Source organism: Pteronotus mesoamericanus, unplaced genomic scaffold (genome assembly GCF_021234165.1).
Source record: "Pteronotus mesoamericanus isolate MK-2021 breed Mesoamerican mustached bat unplaced genomic scaffold, CSHL_Meso_final contig_65, whole genome shotgun sequence".
Classification (NCBI taxonomy): Eukaryota; Metazoa; Chordata; class Mammalia; order Chiroptera; family Mormoopidae; genus Pteronotus; species Pteronotus mesoamericanus.
In genome coordinates, this window is record NW_026555228.1 from 13,238,563 (window position 1) to 13,259,654 (window position 21,092).

The 21,092-nt window shown below is 41.7% G+C and overlaps 1 protein-coding gene across 2 annotated transcripts in view; it reads right to left on the reverse strand.

Annotated features, from left to right (window-relative positions):
• The window catches only part of PCYT1B (phosphate cytidylyltransferase 1B, choline), a 92,751-nt gene that overhangs the window by 54,774 nt on the left and 16,885 nt on the right, over positions 1-21,092 (reverse strand). Inside the window, exon 1 of one of the 2 annotated variants that reach the window (XM_054581167.1) lies at positions 14,991-15,158. The exons of the other annotated variant lie outside the window; for it this stretch is intronic. Within the exon in view, the coding sequence (XP_054437142.1) occupies positions 14,991-15,107 (117 nt within the window). The 5' untranslated portion in view covers positions 15,108-15,158. Of the gene's footprint in view, positions 1-14,990; positions 15,159-21,092 lie in introns of those variants that run through there. 2 annotated transcript variants of the gene reach the window in all.

Genomic DNA, 21,092 nt, shown 5'->3' on the forward strand with positions numbered 1-21,092 from the left:
TCTCCCTTTTTGTGTACCTCCACCCAGCCCCAGCCCCCTTCCCCCTGGCCAGTCAATGGAGAGAGAATGGTTGTTGACAAAAATTGAACTCAAATAAATATGCTTATCATTTTTTTCGTATCATCATCATATATTATAAAAACTAGAGAAAAATAAAGAGAAGATGGCAAAATTCATCAAGAATTCTATTTCCCAAACACAACCATTGTTAACATTTTCTATAATTCTTTTCAGGCTTTCTAATATGTTATATATTCATATTAACAACTTTGGAATCTTACTACTGCATAGACAGTTTTTTTTCACTCAATATATCTTGATCATTTTATCATGTCATTTAAATAATCTCTTCAGCCCCACTACTTGTTCTAAGGAACAGACAAATATTTTTTGGAGCAGTTTTAGACTCACAGCAAAATGAGCAGAAGGTCCAGATATTTCCATGTAATTCTCACTAATTGTGATAGCTGTAAGACAGTCCACTGAATGGAAAAACCATAATTTTTAAAAATATTTCTCTGTTGTTGAAGATTAAGTTGTTTATGTTTTTATAATATAAATAACATTCTAAATATAATTCTAAACCTCTATTTCCTTAGGATTGATGCCTAGGAGCTGTATTACTTAGATTAGGAGTGTGAACATTTTAAAGATAAATATTTGAAGAACATTTTACCATATATTGGTAAATTATCTTCTACAAAAGCTGCATCATTTATGCTGACATTACAATGTATGAAAGCACCTTTCTTGCTGCCATCTCACTGTCTCTGAGTATTGTTATTGTCAATTGTATAGACCAAAAAATGGTATCACGCTGTTTCAATTTGCATTATTTTGATTACAAGAAAGATTGAACATTTTCCCAACATTTATTAGTCATTTGTGTTTTCTTCTGAGACTAAGCTATCCTTTGCTCATCTTTCTATTGTTGAGAACAAGTATTTTGAAGTTAATTAAAAGCAAAACAATAGCATAGTTTAAAAATGATCTTAAATAGCTTTTTTAAAGTGCATTTTCCAACTTTACCTAGAGTACCTTCATAAGAAGTTCATTTGTTAAAACCAGTGTGTGAACACCCACATCTAGGTCAGGCTAGTAATTGCTGCCCTTCCAGTGATTAGTGATCGGAGTTTTTATTAGATCCTAGGGGATAGATGCCTTAAACAGTGACCACCCCCATAAGCCATAACTCCCCCACCAATGTGGCCACCTCCCAAATACCACAGCAGTGGATTTCAAGTAGCGGGAAGATTCTCAGTACTATAAATAATACCCCATTCAGCCCTGGCTGGTGTGGCTCAGTGGATTAAGTGTGGGCCTGCGAACCAAAGGGTTGTCCATTCAGTCCCCAGTCAGGGCACATGCCTGGGTTGCAAGGCAGGTCCCAAGTAGGGGGCACATGAGAGGCAACCACCCATTGATGTTTCTCTTCCTCTCTTTCTCCCTCCCTTCCTCTCTCTCTCTCAAATAAATAAAACCTTTTTAAAATACCCCATTTCATCAATTCTAAAAGGTACATCTCCCTGTCCCAACACACACACTTTAACATCCCTGAGATTAGGAGGAGGTATTACAAGAAATGTCTTAAAATCAGTGCTGGCAATTTTCTGACATTTTAACCCCTCCAAAATGAAAGTTCATCTTATAATTAATGGCATCTTAGATAATAGATGCTATTATAACAATAGAAAATAATCATCCTCACCCAGAGATAAAATTTCCATACCCTAAATCATCTTTTTCTTCAGCAATTAAGCATAAGGAATTTATAATGAATATCAATAACGTTCTTATATCTTATTCAGATCCCATCTCCTTCCCCAAAGTACTTGAAGTGACTTTATAAAAATACAGTTTGAAAGTTTAAAATAATAGTTACAAGGTATGGGGGTCAGGGTGAAATAAGCACACAGGAACGCCTATCATGGTCCTCTGCAGTTCAGAAACGTGGGCCACAGAGTGGCTTTAGGCTCCCAGCAGTCAAAGCGAAGAGGAAGACTAAGTTAATATTGTCTTTTAAACAAAACAAAGCTGCTGTTAAGGAGAAGCACAGCATTTCCTGATGCTGAATTTTATAGAAATTTCTCCCATGGTGCCTCCGTAAGGGGCAGGCCGAGTGATGCGTAGTGACACGATATGCCCCCAAACAGCCCCAGATACAGACAACACTGTTTTTTACGTTTGTCCCAGTAGCTCCCTCCATGCAAGACTGAGCCCTAGAACAAAAAAAAAATTGTTCAGGAAAACATTTTCACAAGGGGCCAGACATGCAGCCTGAAAATGCAGTTGTCTCTCTCATGGCTGGATCCAAGAGCAAGTTTTAGAATACCAACACCAGGGTTTTCTAATGTGAGATATTAAGACAATCCGTTAGAGAGCAATGCTTAGATATATGTTTCATGTTAAAAAAAAAAAAAACAAGAAAAGCAGCATTACTACTGTCTAATTTTAGCATACTGATTCACACTGGCACCTCATCTCTGTCAACATAAAGTCTACAGGGTATCCCTCAAGGAAGAAGTGTAGATGTATGATAGAGAAGGAGGGCCTGGCTCCCTGACATTTTCATTTATTTTTAGCTTATTGCAATATAATGCAGCTCACCTGGGCCTGAATAAGTAAATTTGGAGATTATCTACTTGCATTGTCTACTAAATCAGCACTCACAAGATCAGCAGGTGGCTTAAAACATTTCCTGCAATGACATAGGAAAGCCAAGATAACACAAGAACAAGCAAACAGCAGGAAAGTGGCAGAGCTGACCCTTTGACACCCTGGATGAATTCCACGCCTGCCACATCACTAGGTGGCGACCTAATCAGGACTCCCAAGAAGACAGCTGAGTGGAGAATGATCACAGTACAATTTGAAATATCTGCTACCATTAATATAAAACCTCACCTGGAGCATATATTGGACCTTGAGATACTGGCTAATGATGGCATGAAGTGACTGTAATTACTGTGATACTTTAAAAGAAAGGTGACTTTTCAGCAAGGTTTCAAGACACGTGATATTAGTTCCATAGTTCGTAAAAGCCTGTTGTTACATGTAATGATAAATGTTTAGAAGCCTTTTTTGAGTTTCCATGATTCAACAAAGAAAAACCTCTTCACACCACAGTAAAACTGGTTGTTCTAATGTGTAGGGAAAAAATTGATGTCAAAATAAAATGCATTCCTTTGTCAGCAAATATATTTAGACAACATATAGAAAACATTGGTGAAGATGGGAAGAAACAAGCATTAGAATAAATTATGCAGTGTGGGAGGTTTGTTGTACAGTTGGATGGAAGTACAGATATTTTGAACATGTCTCAGCTTGTGGTATTTGCTAGATGCTATTTCAATAATAAAACCTTTTTTTTTTCTGAACCACCAAAGAAAAGATCTTCCAAAGAAGAAAGATTTTCCACAGAAAGATGGTCCAAAGATTGATTCTGCAAAATGGATGAGTTCTTTAATAAAAATGGAATTTTACAGAAACACTCTGTAAATCTAACTGCCAATGAGGTGATTGCTTCACTCCTGGACCTGGATCTCCCACCTATTTAAGAAATACCTGTCTTTTTTCCATGACCCTTCCTCCATTGGCTCTCTAAGTGTAGTTCCTCAGGGTTCCATCCTGGAAGATTGTAGATTAAGTCAACCAGCTCTCATAAAGAGATACACAAATATAGGGAGGGTTCTAATAAATACCTTTAATTACAGCTTCTATTTTTCTTCCCTTTAAAGACCTGATGAAATGGCTTGGGACCAGTTGTTTTCTAGAATTTGACCTACAACAGGATTACCCGAGGCACTTTTGTGAGCTAACCAATTCCATCCACTTCCTTCTGAGTCTACAAACTGACTCCTAGGCCAGGCCATCGTTTTTAAAAAGCATATAAACTGGGAACCATTGATTTTAATTCACGAATTACCTGACTAAGGCTTGACTGGTCCTAGAAATAAGGCAAGTTTAGTTCAAGGGCTCACATACACTCTCTTTGGGGCTGGATATGCTGATTCCTGGAAGGCCTGAGCACATTAAAGCTCTTGTAAATTTAGATAGGATTGGACACCATTCCTTAGAGTGTTACTTATCAGCCTACCAGAATCATTTACAAACGGGAAATCTCTTGTAGAGTGACCACTATCTCTCCATTACTGTGGTGAGAATATCTTTAAAGTTTGTACTAAAGCATAATACACATCTAGAAATGTGCACATAACCTAGGTGCATAGTTCAAGGAACTTGCCGAAGCTAAACACACACAGCGCCCAGATCAAGTAACCACTGTCAGCCTCTATCTTGTGCTCTTCCCTCTACCCTGACTCCTAACATCATAGGTCAGCTTTGCCCACTTTAAAAATACCTTATAGAAATGGAATCATATAGTGTATATTTTTTTTGTATCTAGCTTTCATTCAACATTATGGTTGGGAGAGTCATCCATATTTTTTTGCAGGTGGTTGTAGATTCTTTATTCTCATTGCCGTGTAGCTTTACATTGGGTGAATATACCACAATTTATTTATCCATTCTACCTCTGCTAGGCATTTGGGTAGTTTCCAGTTTGGGTTTACAAATAATGTTGCTTAGAACACCCTAATGTTGGTTTTTGTTGGCCATATGTACAAGTTTCCTAGGAGTAGAAGCACTGGGTCAAAAATATTTATTTTGAATTTCGGAATTCCCTACAAAGAGCCTAGACATCAGATTTGTTTACACTCCTGGCCTTCAAAGCAGAAAATGTGACCTGGGAAAGCTAAATACAGCATTTCTCAAAGTGTATCAGCTTCTGAACCACCTGGGAGCTGGAGGTGATTCTTTGCTTATTGATGTTGGAGAACTGTGTGTAGTGGAAACAGGGGCTTTAGAAGTCAGACAAACCTAATTTTAAATCCTGGCTTTATCAGTTCCTGTTTGATCTTTGGGGAATTACTTAATTCTTGGCTTCCTCACTTAGAACATGGGGAATAGTAATTCCTATTTCACAGGTCTGTAGCCTGGTTTAATGAGATAACACACATAAGGTATTCAGCACAGTGCCCAACACAGTTTGCACTATAAATAGTTGTTCCAGGCTCCCATTTGCCCGCAAGGGAAAAAAATGTGTGACAGCTGTAGCCTTGAACCCAGTATAGAACAATTAACCTTATCACTGAACAATTTGGACATAAAGTAGATTTTAGTATTATGTGACTGTGCCTCCGATCAATATTAGGCACACTACAAATGAAGCACAGAAGCCTGTGTGTACCAGGAACAGGCTTTTGACATCATTTGGTTGGCAACAGGCTATACACATCGTTCATGATGCTTCTATTAACCTATTATTATTGTTGTTGTTACTTTTCTTTAAATGCCAGTTTAAATAACCCGCAGCATCCTTTCACATGGATGTCAGGTTCAATTGGCATAAATTACTGAGTGGAAAACAAAAACACCAAGTCAAAGACTTTGGTGGGAGGGAGGAGGTTGTATGAAAATGAAACCTGCTCAATGGGCTGGCCCCGTGTGGCCCTGCACATTATAACATAGGCTCATGCTACCAGGGCTCGCTGCTTTATTTTCTAATCACTGTGTTTTCAAGTGTGCCTTCAAGATTGTTGAGAGCTAAACTGTCTCTTTATCCCCAAGCAGGGTCAGCTTCCCCAGCCTCCCATACAACCTGTTTCATGCTGGGATAAAGAGGAAGGTAGGAATGTTAAAACAATAATACTATGGTCTGAGGCCAGCAACGGGTAATCAGATCCTAGCAAGGTAGAGGCTGTTACCTGGGAGATTATTGGAAGAAAATAGGCCTAGCTTGCAGTGACTTAGTTTGTTCCTACCTTCCTTGCTTTCTCTTTTTCATCCTTCCCCTGGTTATCAGACAAAATAAATCTTTTTCTACATTTATTTCACTAAGGAGCTTGAGAAGCTTTGTGTGAGCACCAGTGAAAGATGCCAGAGTTCAGGGCTATGGCCTGACTCACTGTTGGACTTTAACCCCAAGCTTAGATGGATAGCATCAGTTAGACAAGGCCTCTGTAATTCAATGCCATACTTCCATGCCTCAAAGAGAACCCAATACAGGCATCCCTCGTTTTATTGCACTTTGTTTTATTGTGCTCCACAGAGGTTGTATTTTTTACAAACTGAAGGCAAGACCCTCCACCAGCAAAAAGATTATAAGTCACTTCATTGCAATACTCTACTGCAGTGGTCTCAAACAAACCTGCCATATCTCAAAGGTATGCCTGTATTTTGAACTTCAGTATTATGAAACAGAAAAATTAGGAGGCTATTGTTCACATTAAGGGGAGATTTGACCTAGGTTTCTTTGAACAGTAACTAGACCATTGAGCCTTTCTGAGGAAGCATCTGAAGAATAAAGCAGAAGGCACCAGAACTGGTTTCTACAACATAATGTAAAGTTCCAAAGTATTTTGTGATTTGTTATTCATATATAGCCAGTGTGCCTTACCATAAGATAATTCAACATGTTTTTACCCCAAATGGACAGAAACAAAAGGAGGTGAGGAGTAGGGTAGCCCTGCTTTTTTTCCCTCTTTTGTAAAAATTTATTGATTTCTTTTTTGAGAAAGAGAGACAGACACATTGATCTGTTACTCTACCTATCCATACATTAATTAGTTTATTCCTGCATGCACTCCAACAAGGGATTGAACCCGCAACCCTGGTGCAATGGGACAACACTCCAACCAACTGATTTACCTGTCCAGGGTCAGCCTTGCTTTTTGATAGGTGCATCAGGTCAGAGCACACTATGGTAGACAATATTCCATGGTTATGGAAGCAAGATTCACAGTCTTGGAACTAGAAAAGATCATCTACACAACCCATTGTGGTTGACAGAATTGAGGTCCAGAGAGAAGTGATTTGCTTACGGTCGCACAATAATTCAATGACAAAACTGAGGTTGAAATGAGAATGTGGGCTCCAGGAAGCAGAGACCAAGCTGCTTCATAGTTGTCTTGCAGGGCCCCAACTTTTTCGCTGTAGGCCAGTCCAGGTCCCCTGGAGCTCCAGATCTGGATTTGCCTTGACCTTAGGAATTGGTGTGGAGCCCCAGGCACCATAAGGGAACAGATCCATTTCCTTTCATCACTACCACCTCTCATCAGGAACTACTTAGCCTTTCCACCTTTCCTTACTTCCCCCTGAGCCTGAGGCCTCTAGAAAGGAAATACCCTGGGACTGGACCCAACTTCCCAGGCTGTTCCATAATTACACTTCTGTACCTGCCAGAAGCAAAGCACCATGACTTTCCTTCCACCTTCATGGAGAAAACAGATAAAAGAGGCTTTCAACTTTCAATACTCTTCTATTTTTAAGTTATTTCTTACCCAAAACATCCTTGCCAACTTCATCACCACAGTGGAAGAGGTGTCTCTTTTCCTACCAGAAGCCTTCCACTTGTGCACTCGAACACAGCATCTCCAGCTCTTAAAGTCATTCCCTTCCACAATGTTCTCCATCACTTTCACCCTTTCCCATTTATATTTAAGTGCAAGTTGCTACCATCTTAAAGAATGAGCCAACCAAAAGCTTTGGCATGTTGGGTTAATGGAAGGAAAGAAGGATGGAAGGAGAAAAAGTTAGAGGAGAAAATCTAGCTCCTCTCAACCCTAAGCCCTGATTTATCCACCTTTGGGGTCCTATACATTCTACCTGCTTCCCCTCAGTCAATTCCTACTTCCCTGCCTCCAAAAGGCTCCTCAGCCTTTTGCCGTCTGGCATCTGCTCCCACTTCACTGAAACATCACTATTGACTTCTTTCTAAACCCAAAGGAGGCTTTTCCTTGTCTCATTTCATTTGTCTGCTGCATTTGGTTATTTTTTAAATTTTCATTGAATATATTGGGGGGACATTGGTTAATAAAAATTATATAGGCTTCAGGTGTACAATTCTATAAGGGAGGCCCCCAAATCAGAATTTATTTGTAAAAATTGTGCATTTATTCTTACATGTTTAAACTTCAGGCACCTTCAAAGTACTCTCCATTTGATGCTATACACCTATTGAGACCTTTTTTCCATGACTCAAAACAGTTTTTGAACTCATCAATTTTGATTCCCCTTAATGTTGCTGCCCTTTTTTGTTTCACCTTTCACATCAGCAAAAGGTTTGTTTCCATTTGAGGACATTTTTCATCCCAGGAAACAAACAAAAAGTTGCTGGGGCTAATAGGGAGGGTGGAGCACAGAGCTCATGCCATTTTTGGTCAACAACTGCTGAACACTCAGCACCCCTGTGGGCAGGTGCACTTGTAAATCACCCGTCCTGAAATTGGCAAATGCTTCCAAAGAGTCTTAATAAAAACAAACAAACAAAAAAGAAAAAACCTCACTAAAGCCTAAAGTAGCCTCTCACAAGAACGCCAGCTGGTGCACTGATACAGATGGGTTCCTAGAACACTCACCTATGGGGGGAACCCTATACTACAAGGGGACCACCCTCCAGAAGATAATTTTGGGTTTTCTGGTCCCCCCCTCATATAATACATCATCTATATATTGTATTATGTGTTTATCACCCCAAGTCAAGTCTCCTTCCATCACTGTTTACCCCCACTTTCTCTCTGGCAATCATGATACTGTGGTCTGTGTCTGTTTTTTATTTCTTTCCTTAATCCCTTTACCTTTTTCACCCTGCCTTCCAACAACCCTGCCTTCTGACACCTCTCAGTCTGTTCTCTGTATCCATGAGTCTGTTTCTATTTTTTGTTAATCTTGTTAGTTTATCCTGCCCTTGTCCCTCCATCTCTCAAATATTTGAGAAATATCTCTCCCTTATTTTCACGATTCTTTCTCTGTTGGCCCTTTCAATGGTGTTTCTCAGGGTTCCATCCTGAAGAGATTCTGGGATAATGTAGATTAATTTAACCAGATTTCATGTAGAGAGGGGCAGATGTAAGGAGTCTTCTAAGAGCATTAATTACAGCTCTTCTATTTTTCCCCTGATAGGATGGCTCAGAGTCCGTTATTTTCCAGAATTATCCTGTAGCAGGATTATCCTGAGGCACTCCTGCTAGCCATTTCTATTCACTTCCTCTAACTCCAGGAACTGTCTTAACTGTGCTCCCTCAATTTCACTACCTCAATTTCCCTTCCCTTTCCTCCATGCTGATGCCTCCCAGATCTACATCTCCAGCTCAGAACTCTCTCCTGAGTTCCAAACCCAAACATTAACTACACATCTCCAAAGTCCCCATGTGTCCCTAACATAACTCTCACAAACTGCTGTCACCTGATGCTCCCATCTCAGTGAAGATGCCCACTGACTGGAGCCAAAAAATTGAGTTTTCCTTGATACTGCCCTACCCTCAGACTCGGTTATCAAACCCTGGGGCATTTACCTCCTAATGTGTCCCATATCCATCTGGTTCTCTCCTCCACTGCCCCACCCAATAACTTCAAACATTCTCACCTCCATTGCTACAACAGCCTCCTGACTAAGACAGAATGGGATCGCACAGAAAATGAATGAAAAATATAAAGTAAAGGAAAGTGGTTTTTTAAAAATAATCCCCACCCAAGGACATTTCTTTATTGCTCTTTAGAGAAAAGGAGGAAGGGAGAGAGCGAAGCATCTATGTGAGAGAGAAACATCAAGTGGTTGCCTCCCATACGCACCCAGACCCGGGATCAAACCTGCAACTTTTCAGTTACGGGACAATGCTCCAACCAACTGAGCCACACCAGCCAGGGCTGAAGGTGATTTTTGTTTTAAGCTATGTGTAAATATATGTATATACTATGCAACATGAAATGTATTCATCATTGTGGCTTTTCAGAGCTCATCCTCCACAGGCCTAGGCAGGTGTCTGAGCTCCCTCTAAAGCCACATGTGGCTACTGTATACTTGAAATTGGCTAGCCAGAATTGCGATGTGTTGCAAGTGTAATGGACACACCAGATTTCAAACTTAGTAGGAGGAAAAGAGTATAAAATACCTCTACATTAAATAATAAAAATCATTTTATATTGATTACATGTTGAAATATTTTGGATATATCAGGTTAAATAAAGTCAAAGTTACAAAAAAGCTCTCTTATGGGATTTTAGCATCCTGGCACATTTCCACATGCCAAACACTTCCACATGCCAAACTACTGCCTTCTGTTAAATGGAAACGATCCTTAAGGGCAGGGGCTGTGGATTGCTTCTTTCACTTCTCTCCACAGCACCTGGTGCATTGCTATGCATGGAAGTTGATAAGCAGCTGGCTAACTGTGGATACTGTTGGTAGGGGACTGAATTTTCTCTCAGTTATCTTCTAAAGCCCTGCTAACACCAAATACTTTAAGTCCCCCTCACTGCCTAAAGTGACACACGCACCCTGTTCATTTCTATATGCTCGGACACCACAATAAAACAAAGACCCTACCTATCTTCTTATATTTGATTTAGATTCATTTCTTCCATAAGGAGTTTAGCATTAAGCAAATGGTGGGTTGGAGGGATAGTGAAAGAACAAATTTAAAAGAATAGAAGAAACCAATTCACTGAATCCATGCTCAATATGCCCAACTATTATCAATCTGCAAGAAATGAGTGTTGGACAGAGGCCAGCAGGAAAATGTCTAATAATAATGCTGGACAGAATTCCAGTTGACGACAGTAAATGCCCAAGGAAGCCCACATTTGTTTACTTTCACTAACAAGCACATTAAGTGTCTCGCTTTTAAAATGTATGCTGCTCCAAGTGGCTAACTAGATTGTGATACCAGTAAAGGAAGTCATTGATGTCTCTCGAAATGCATCATCTTTTGGAGCACCAGGCAGTGAGCATCCTACCTCACAACTGACATAATGCACCTTCTGCAAGACAGCAGTCTCTTGGCACTGCTCTGCTTTGAAGGAAAGCCTGAAATGAACTCCTGCTAAAGTAGCACATTGAACCAGCCGTTTTTATTTCCAAAGCCTTCTCAGTTGATCCGTAGCACATCCATCTTCATGGAAGTGACTACTGCAGGCTAGAATTACAACTTCCTTCTGAGAGCAGAACGCACTCCTAGAAGACCCTGACCAAGGTTGCTAACCAAATCCTCAAGCAGACAGCTTTCCCGGTGGCTGGGCCCTGTTAGAAAAGGTTGGTGGAGCACCTGCTGGCCACACAGGATTTGTCTCGGCAAAGTTTGAGGGTTGGGGAAATAAGAGGACCTGACTAGAGCACCTCAAATGCTCAGGCCAGGGACATAGTCCTTTTTTTTTTTTTTTTTTTTTTTTTTTTTAGCAGAGGTCTGTAATGTTGCTCACAAGGAGTCCTCATCCCTCAGGAGTTGTGGGTCTCCAAAGAGGGCTGTTACATCAGATTGCCCAACGCTACTTACTCAGTTTCTCTTCTTGACAGTCAAGGCTATGAGTCACCTTGCATCATGTTCAAGCGAGAAAGTAAGCAACACAAAACAAATCAAGAATCAAGAATAAACACTGTAATGAAAGAAGAAACATCTCAATGCCATGCAGCATGGTGAAGTAGCTAGAGCAGTAAGAGTGCATTTCTAAAATATCAGCTCGATCATAAAACCCAGGTAATCTTTTCTAATTTCTTTATCAGTGTTATTTAATTCTACTTATTCATCTCCTTTCTTGTATTTTCTTCCAATGAAAAATAAGGCAGGTGGAAAAACTACAGGTATACCTTTCAGAAAAAAATTCCCCTTTAACACGATTCCACTGAATCCTCAATATCCTTATCAATTTACTACTTACAAGGATGTAAAATATAGATTGCTTTAAAGCCCTCTTTGCTTAGGCACACCAACTTCTCGCTTCACTCCCTTAAAGAGCTACGCCAGGCTCTGTATTGAAGACCAGAGATGCAGTGATGACAAGACAGGTTTCTACTCAACATGCCCATGGCAAACTTTGACTCACTCTCACGGAGCTCACCACTCTCCTTCCTGTCCCCACTGCACCTGGTAACACAATTCTTAGCATACTGTGCTCTTATCAACCTGTATGGAAACTATCTGTTTATGTTTCAGTCTCCTCTCAAATCTCTAGATCACAAAGTACTTGAGGGCTCAGAGCTCAGCATGTAGTACTACTCAATCAATAAGGGCTGAGTTAAAACTGGATCACAATAGATAGCCTTCACTGTAAACAACATAAAGACAAACACATGTAGACACAGGAACACTGTACACACCTTCTAGAGTGCCATGCTAAACAGAGAGACTGTATATTGCTCACTACAAAAACAGCGGTTTACACAATTGCTGAGATTTAAACAAAATTTGTATTTCTAGACAATAGCATCCAGTGACGTAAGTTCACATCCTTTATAGCCCTTGAATGCTCAGAAACGTCCTTTTCCATTACTCCTAGGTAAAGTTAGAGTTTGGGGAGCCAGTGTATGCCTCAGATAATATAATGATTGCTACTTTAAAAAAAAGAAAGCTGTTTTATTATTGAGTCCTGTTTTCTCTAAACTGTATGAATTCAAGTTTGGTGACAAGTGGGAGAAGGAGCCTGTCCTCTGTGGGAGAATCTCTCAAGCCTTTCATGCACTTTCCAAAGTGAGTTAAGCAACTCAGCAGCCACATCCTGCTGACAGTGGTGGCGCCAGTGACCACGTGTAATTTTGGGCCATATGCTTGGGTGCTGGGAGAAACACAGAATTTATATAATTTGAAATATGAAGATATTAGCAAAGCTAAAGATCAACAGAAGCTACTTAAAAACTTCAAAAGAAATGCGAATTTAGGAGTTTCACTTGGCACTCACTCTCTTCATGAACAAAGTTTGTTAACAAGTAGTTAACATGTGCCTTAACTATTTAAAGTAAAATCCTTAGCAAAGAAAAGTGGGTTCTGAAGTATAAATCAAAATTTAGAGTATACCCCTACAATGATCGAAGTTTGATAAGAGAAAAGGTGCCTCAAAAAATTTAGTGGCTTATAAATTGGTTGCAGTCTCTATTTAAACAGAGCCAGTTGGCAGTACATGGACATGGAACATTTTTATCAAAAGTAGATTAAAGCAATCACTTTAACGGTAGAACTTCTGTACATCTCTTCTCTCCTCTTCTCTTCTCTTCTCTTCTCTTCTCTTTTCTCTCTCTCTCTCTCTCTCTCTCTCTCTCTCTCTCTGCCATAACTGCCAAAAAAAATCAGAAGGGAATGTACCTCCCTTAAGAGTGTGTGCAGGGGAAAGAACTTCCACTTTGCAGGTGCAGAGCTCTGGGTTCGAACCCCAGATCTACCCCTTGGAAGCAACGTGACTTTGGGGAAGTTGGCTTACCCTCTCTGAGCCTCAGTGTTCTCATTTCTAAAGCAGCAGGGAGCTGGAAGTATAACCTTGCCATCTTTGCATGGTTCTTGTTAGTTAACTCCAGGATGAGCTGTCACAAGTGAAAGTGGAAAGTACTTGAACTTTCTTCCTTCCCTTGATTTCCTCTGCCCACCCTCTCAGGCAGAAGCAAGCAAGGAGCAGAATAGCTAAAAGGCAAAAAGGGAAGGAAGAGAAATTGGCACAAGTGACTGAAACGATCCACAAACTGGAACTGGATGCTGCTTTCTCTCCCCTACCCCTGACCCACCTGTCAGGAAGAAGTGTGGTACAAATTTCAACATTGGGTTTAATTTTTAAAAATATTTTTGGGTGATATGGTAACAAATCTTCAGTGGTCAATTTTTTTTTTCTGTGCTAACCCATGAGATGTTTAGTGGCTCTGAGGAATCCCTTGGTAACAAACTTATTGGGATGGTTTGTATCCCATGAGAATGTAGGTACTACATTGTGCGTGTGTCATTCAGTAAGTGGCTTAAAGTGCTGGGGAGAAGTTAATACCAAATTGCCCTAAGAAACCATATTTTAAAAAACAAGCACAGTTAACAAAAGCTGACATTGCTCTAATATAACTTCCTTTGTTTTCATGTATTAGAAAGTTGTTCTGAGGCTGCCTTTGAACCTTTATTAACCCTTTTGAAGAAATAACAGTTCCATGATGGGCTGGCTTTGGAATCTGTGAGCCCTCATTTTGGGAAAATGCTACATCACAAAATCCTTAAAAACAACAACAACAACAACAACAACAACAACAACAAAAACCCTCTTCCCAGGGTCAAACTCCACAGCCAATCAAAATATTGCACCTTTTAACTTAAGGGAAATCTTTAGAGAGGAGATAGCTCTAAGTAAGTGTATAGCTCTAACTCGTGTATTGCTTGGATCTGAGGGTTCAAAGAGGGGTCTCCCCAAGTTCCACAAAACTTCAGGCCAGGGAAAACCCACCACCCCTTTGGTGTTTGATTCCTTGAGGGTGCACGCTGAGGTGGCTGAGAACCAGTTACTGAGGAGGAAGGAAGCTCTGGGTGCCCCGTTTGCACACTTATTACAGGCATGCAGCCCCTAAGTAAATATAGCTTTCCTAGCTTCCCATGCCTGAGGAGAAACCCTCACAGCATACCCAGAAATGCTTACAATTCATTTAAGATGATACACCTTGTTTCTAAATACATCATCGAGGGACTCTTTTACTTAGTTATTTTGAAATGTTCAAACGAATGGAGAAGTTTTGCTTCCACGTCGTTTTCGTTTTTTCTGTAACTGGCATTAGGCACCAAAATTAGTTGAGAACCAAATCATTCCTTAGCCAGAATTTCCAGAGAACTTAACGGACTCGTCCAAAGCTTTGCGAAGAGAATACCATTTTTTAAACTGCACTGTAGGATTTTTTATTTTTAATCTTCAGACAAGAACACACTTTAAAGGAAAAAGGCCAGCCCCTCCTCCCCAGGCACAAAAACACAGCAGAGCCCAAGCAGCCCGTTTCCTACCCAGCCGGTACAATAATGCTTTGTAAGCTGAGAACAGCGCCGGGTAGAGAAGCTAAATATAAACAGCTGAGAAGGATTAGGCGGTAGCTCCATTCTCATTTACATGAAAATCCTCTAAGCATCTTTTTTCCTCGCTGGCTGCGGGCGCATAAGGAACTCTTTTGTGCCATAGCCACGCATACATTTTCATCCTTTGTCTTTACTTACCAGTCGAGGCTGTGGGCATGTGTGCTCTATTTCCTCCATGGTTTCTGAGGGAGGCTCATTGGAAAGGGATTTTGGGATACCTGTTTCTGACTCAGCATCAGTGGTAAGTACTGGCATGGCCAGCGAATGCTCCCTCCAGCTCTACACCCTCTGTCAGTCTCCTCCCAGGCAGAGAATGTTTTCTTTGTCACGTATTTTTCTCTTCCTGACCCATCCCCCTTCTTCGTCCCTTCTCTCTATCTTCCCTGGGGGAAGTAACGGGGTTACCCCCCACTCCCGCCCCCGCCCCCGTCTTTCTGGGAGAAGCGGGGAGGCAAGGCCTCAGTTTATCACTAGAACAAGCAGGCGGCACTGGAGCAGCGGTGCGGGATACAGTACCTCATTTGCATGGAGTGCGCTGGTTGGCTACTGTCATCATAGTACCACTCCGCCTGGGAGCGGCCGGGCCCCATTGGCGGCCGGCTGTGCCCACGGGGCCCGAACTTGCTGCTTTTGTGTCTTGTCTTTAATACTGTTGCAAAGGTCTTGATCCACTCCCACTCGGGGCAGGGGAGCGGGCTGCACTACCCAGATAAGATAAAACCGCTTCCGGAGGCAGGGGCAGGAGGCCTCGAGAAAGAACATTGCAGACCTCCGCTAAAAAAAAAAAAAAAAAAAAAAAAAAAAAAAAGGACTATGTCCCTGGCCTGAGCATTTGAGGTGCTCTAGTCAGAATTTTGCCAAAGAGGAGTCACTCCAAAGACAAAGCCACTTTTGAGCACAAACTCCCTGTGCCCACAATTGTCAGCTGGCCTCCGAGGACCTCTCAGGGCATTTATTGTGGCCAGCTGAATGTTCATCTCTTTGACTGCAACAAGATCAGGGCAGGTCCCCTGAGGCTTGGCCTCCTGGGGGCCTAGCCCTGGTCTTGTCCAAGGCTGCCCTGGGGGGAACTTTGAAGGAGGTAGATTATTTTTGATGACCTGCCTCTCACTTCCAACTGCTTCCTCCCTCAGCCACACGCCCCCTGTTCCCCTATTCCGTTTCCTCAGTGAAGTCGCTGTTTTTTGCCATTCCATGCATCTGGTTCCCTCTGCTTCATTTCCTAAGCACCCAGCAATCAGCAAAGGCTCACGGCAATCACAGGAACATCCCAGATGGGGCGTTAAAAAGGAAGTGACTTAATGTCTAAATCGGTCAGGAATACCCTGCATTTTAAGAGGGACACGTACTCAAAAGAACTCAAGAAGGTATTCATTCTAGTGAAATATCACACTTGTAATAACATTAATAAAAAGCAAGGTAATCGCTACCATTCAGCACAGGCCCAGTGCTAAGTACCTTACCTAGATCTTTTTTAATCTTCATATGAACCCAAAGAAGTAGATCTTATTATCCCCATTTTACAGGTGAGGAAATTGCAATTTTGAGTCATTGCTCAGGGCCTCAAACTCATAAGCAATAGAGCTGGGATTGGAAGGATAGGCATGGGCCAGGGATGCAGCAGGTGTAGGGAAAAAAAGCCTACGTAGGAGTCTCTTAAGTCCCTGGGCTTCTAGATCTTTCATTTTAATCTATAGCAGTGGTTTTCATCCAAGTATGGTCCAGTAGGAGCAGGAGCAACATGAACATCACCTGGAAACTTGTTAGAAATGCAAACGTTTCGCTCCCCAAGACTTGATTCAGTAGGTCTGGGAAGGAGCTGGGATTCACATTTATAACAAGTTCCTAGGTGACACTGATGCTGCAGGTCCAGGGACCATATTTTGAGAGCCAGTAGTCAAAAAGATAAAACACCTGCTTTGCCTCCCTCACAGAGTTTGGGAGATCAAATGAGATACCGTGTGAAAGCACATTATAAATTAGAATGTGCTATACTAATGTAAGGGAACATTATTTTTATTACTCATCCTATAAGCAAAGAGAGTTGGCCTTAAAAGAAGAATAATATGGGTTTTGTAGCAGAGATTGACAGTTATAGAGCCTGCCACATTAAATCAGAATGACATCACTTGACATCTCAGTTATTACCAAAGCTTGAGAGAAGTCCAGTGATGCACGAATTTCAGTGACACTTGGGTCACCTGAAAAGGGGTCGTCCCACCTGCTTACTACTCTTTTCTTTCTACCCTGTCTGCCTTCCTGGAAGCATAAAACACACTGAGCTGCAAGTTTAGCTCTACCAAGCCCTTCAATACATTTAGAAGCCCTTTTCCCAGTCATGCTAAGTGACACAGCAGTGGCTCGATGTGAGGTCCTCAAAGGAGCAGCGGCAGCATCCCTGAAATCTTGTCAGAAATTCTTATTTCCCACCTCAGGCCAACTGAATCATAAATTTAAGTGGTGATGACCAGGAATAGTCTGTGTTTTAATGAAACCTTCAGGTTTTGGAGGCATACTGCCACATACTAAAATTTGGGAACCACTGCCTGGAAGCCATGTGATCTCATTGGACAGTACCTAACACCCACTGTGTTCTGGACCACTGAGCTGCCAGCTTGATTCCTAATTGGTCCTCTAATTCCCTCTCTAGAATGAGAAGCTTACCTGTTCACCTGCTTATTTAGCACAGTCCTGATGTCTAGCGGAATCCTTGTGAACCCCTCTTGCCCAAGAACCTACACCATGCCTTTATCACCCCCACCAACCTTTTCTGTCTCAAAGTGGGCAGATGCCCCCTTCCTCCCTTCCTCATCCTTGCCAGTTCCAAGACGCTGCCTCTGCCTAAGATGAATATATTCATTCTGTCACCCTTACCTATCAGTGCCACTATGTTAAATCCAAGTTACACTTGACACATATTCAGCCCAAGTCCTTGAACCTTGCAATTTAGACTTCTGTCTTGAGCATCAGCTCTACAACTACTAGCAATTCCATTCCCGCTAGTCCTATTCCGGCCTTGTCTTGATTTCCTCATGCCCTTCACCCCACAGCCCAGAGGTTGACTCTCAGTATGTCTCACAGCCCTATTGGGTGGAAATAGACTCCTTCCGGCACTACTTTTAGAGGGGGTCTTACCAGCTCCACCACTCCAGGGACAGAGTCTTCGCTGCTATTGCAACCTGATTCAGGAACTTCTTGTTAATACCTTAATGGGTTATTTTAATTTGGGAGCTTCGTAATAGTATTAAGATGATTAGCTAAGAATGGCCAGTTAATTTCACACTATGGAATTAAATATTCCATAACTCTTTAGGGGTTATATACAAAGATGCTTAATGAAGAATTACTTATAAAAGACAAGAGATACAATGTACAGGAACAGGAGGAATGGTTAAAATAAAAATAAAGTACGTTCATTTATATACTATTATACATGCATTAAGAGTCATGCTTTTGAAGAAATTCTAATGCTATGGGAAGATGTTAACATTATGTCAGGTTAAGAAAAGTGAGCCCCAAAATACAATCTCCCCAAATGATCCCAATTATGGTTATGTACATGCCTAGAAAAAAAGTACTGGAGGTATATACTCCAAGATGCTAACAGTGACATCTTTAAACTGTGGAATTATGGGATTTCTGTTTTCTTTTTTACATTGTCCCATCTATAACAAGTACTTAAAAATAAGAGCAATAAGAACATATATGGCTCCTATAGTCAGGAAAAAAAGAACATTACCCTTCCTCCCAAATGCATTGAGGGCTGGGTTGGGATGAGGCAGGCAGAGGTTAGCACATGAGCAAATAAAAAGGTGCAGGGACACAGTGAGAGGAAACCAGAAAGTTGAAACTGAGGAACACAGCTGTAGGGGGGAGTCCTCTCTTCAGTTAACAGAAGCAGAGGAAACCCATTGGAGGCAGGCTGTTCAGAAAATCCCCAGAGACCGCTTGGGGACAAGACTCCTGAGTCCCATAACCTCTGCAAGCAGGGCATGGCTGCCGTGAGAATTTGTTAGCTCTGCTGCCCCTCACAATCCCTGTCATCTTTTTCTCTACCAGTACCTCTCACATTCTCAGCACCATGCCAGGGACTTACCACGAGCCCCTGTCATCCCCACAACACCTGATCAGATAGAGAGAGCTGCCCCATTTTGCAGATGAGGAAAACAAGCCGTACAGCCCTTCACTTCAGCTTAGAAGAGAGACCTACAAATGACATCATTCTTCCTATAAACCATATTCACTTCAGCAACATCAAATTGTTGAAAATACCATTCCCAAAGATCTGCAGGGACGAACTAAAAGAATCTTTTCAGAGCAGAGGTTGTCAGAGCCCTACTTGATCCCCTTGGGCCGTACTGTGGTGAACACCTGGCCAGCACCCGCCTCTCTCTGCCTGAAGGCTTTCTCTGGCCCTAGGAAACCCTTGCCCTCTCTCCCCGGGCCCCGCCCGCCCCCCAGCACCACCACCAAGGCAGGGCTGAGGGGCGAGAAAATTAGCAGCCTAAACCCCCAAGAGCCCTCAACCAATGACTGAGGAGAGACTATACAAATACCCAAGTCCTCTACATCAGCGGTCCCCAACCTTTTTGGCACCGGGGACTGGTTTTTCCACAAACGGGTGGGGGCAGAAGGCGGGGCTCAGGTAGGGTGGGGGTCCAGGAGGAGGAGCTCATGTTGGGGACAGGGGCAGGAGGCGGAGATTAGGCAGGGTGGCAGGGTGGCGGGTTGGCGGGGTGGGGGGTTCAGAAGGTGGAGCTCAGGCGAGCTTTTCTTGTAGCCCAGTTCCTAACCAGCCACAGACCCTTACCAGTTCACTGAATGGGTGTTGGGGATCCCTGGTCTACATGACTCCAGAGTTCCCCAGTGACATTAATTTCGGATCACCCCGGTGGTAGCTGCCTTGACAGTGAACCCTGAATTGGCTGCCTTCCTTTCCTTGTCTTACTCGCCCACCCTACTGTGGCTGTTTTCTGGGCTCACGTCCCAAATAAGCTACTTGAACTTGGATCAGTCTCTCAGCATCTGCTTCTGGGGGATCTCCAACTAAGGCACTATTTCAGTGTCCCACCACAAAGTTTTAATATAATCTGTTTTTTTTATGGTGAAATTCCTTTCATATCACATGTGGATAAAAATGAGTCATAACAGTATATAAAAGCCTATTTTTAAGCATCACATTTATACTTTTTCTTTAAAAACAGCCTTCAATCTTTAATTTTTCAATCTTTAAACTAGTCATGCTGCTAAAAATTGTATATCCATTGTATAAAAGTATTAGGTCAATCATACTGAAAATTTAAAATTATTTAGCTACAGTTTGTATGCCCATACACATATTACACTGCTCTTAATATTTATCAAGGCCATATGTAAAGCCTCCTTCATTTCAAGTCCTTCCCCCTTACCATCACTGGAGGCATCACTTTTTCTTCCATGTCTCCTTTTTCTTCTTTTTTCATTTTTCTCACTGCCCCAGAGTCACCACATAAGAAATGTGTCGAAAACAAAGAAAGGAGATGGAAAAAGCAAGGTAAAGTTCACCAAAGAATTTTAGGTTACCCGGAAACCATTATTACCTTCTATGGAATTTTGTTACTTTCATGGCTCTATTGCGAGCCACTTCCTCAGTTTTCCACATGTGGCTTATGGTTTGGGCATAAAACCTGATATAGTCCAGCCCTGACTGGTGTTGCTCTGTATATTGGGCTTCATCCCACAAACTGAAAGATCAAGGGTTCGATTCCCACTCAGGGCACATGCCTGGGTTGCAGGCCAAGTCCCTGGTTGGGGGCATATGAGAGGCAACTGCTTGATGTTTCTCTCTTGCACATTGATGTTTCTCTTAGTCTCTTTCTCCCTCCCTTCCCTGCTTCTTGGAAAATAAACAAATGAAATCTTTAAAAATAAATCAATAACCTGACAGAGTCCAAAAATTTTTTCCACTTTACTAAGTAGTGAAACCCATGGATAAATCCTTTTCACTCCCTCCAGGAAAATTATGTTAATAAATTTTTTTTATTGTAAAGCATTTCAACACTCGGTGCTTTTACATGTTGAATTATATCATAATAGCACTCTGAGACTGACAACTATTAATAGTGAAAATTTTCAAGTGAGAGGTTAAGTGACATGAGCAAAGCCCAGTAAATGACAGAAGTATCCCTTGAATCCAGGTCTCTTGAATCAAAGTTCACTCTATTTTCCACCAAACTACACTGGATTTGCTCTGTTAACAAG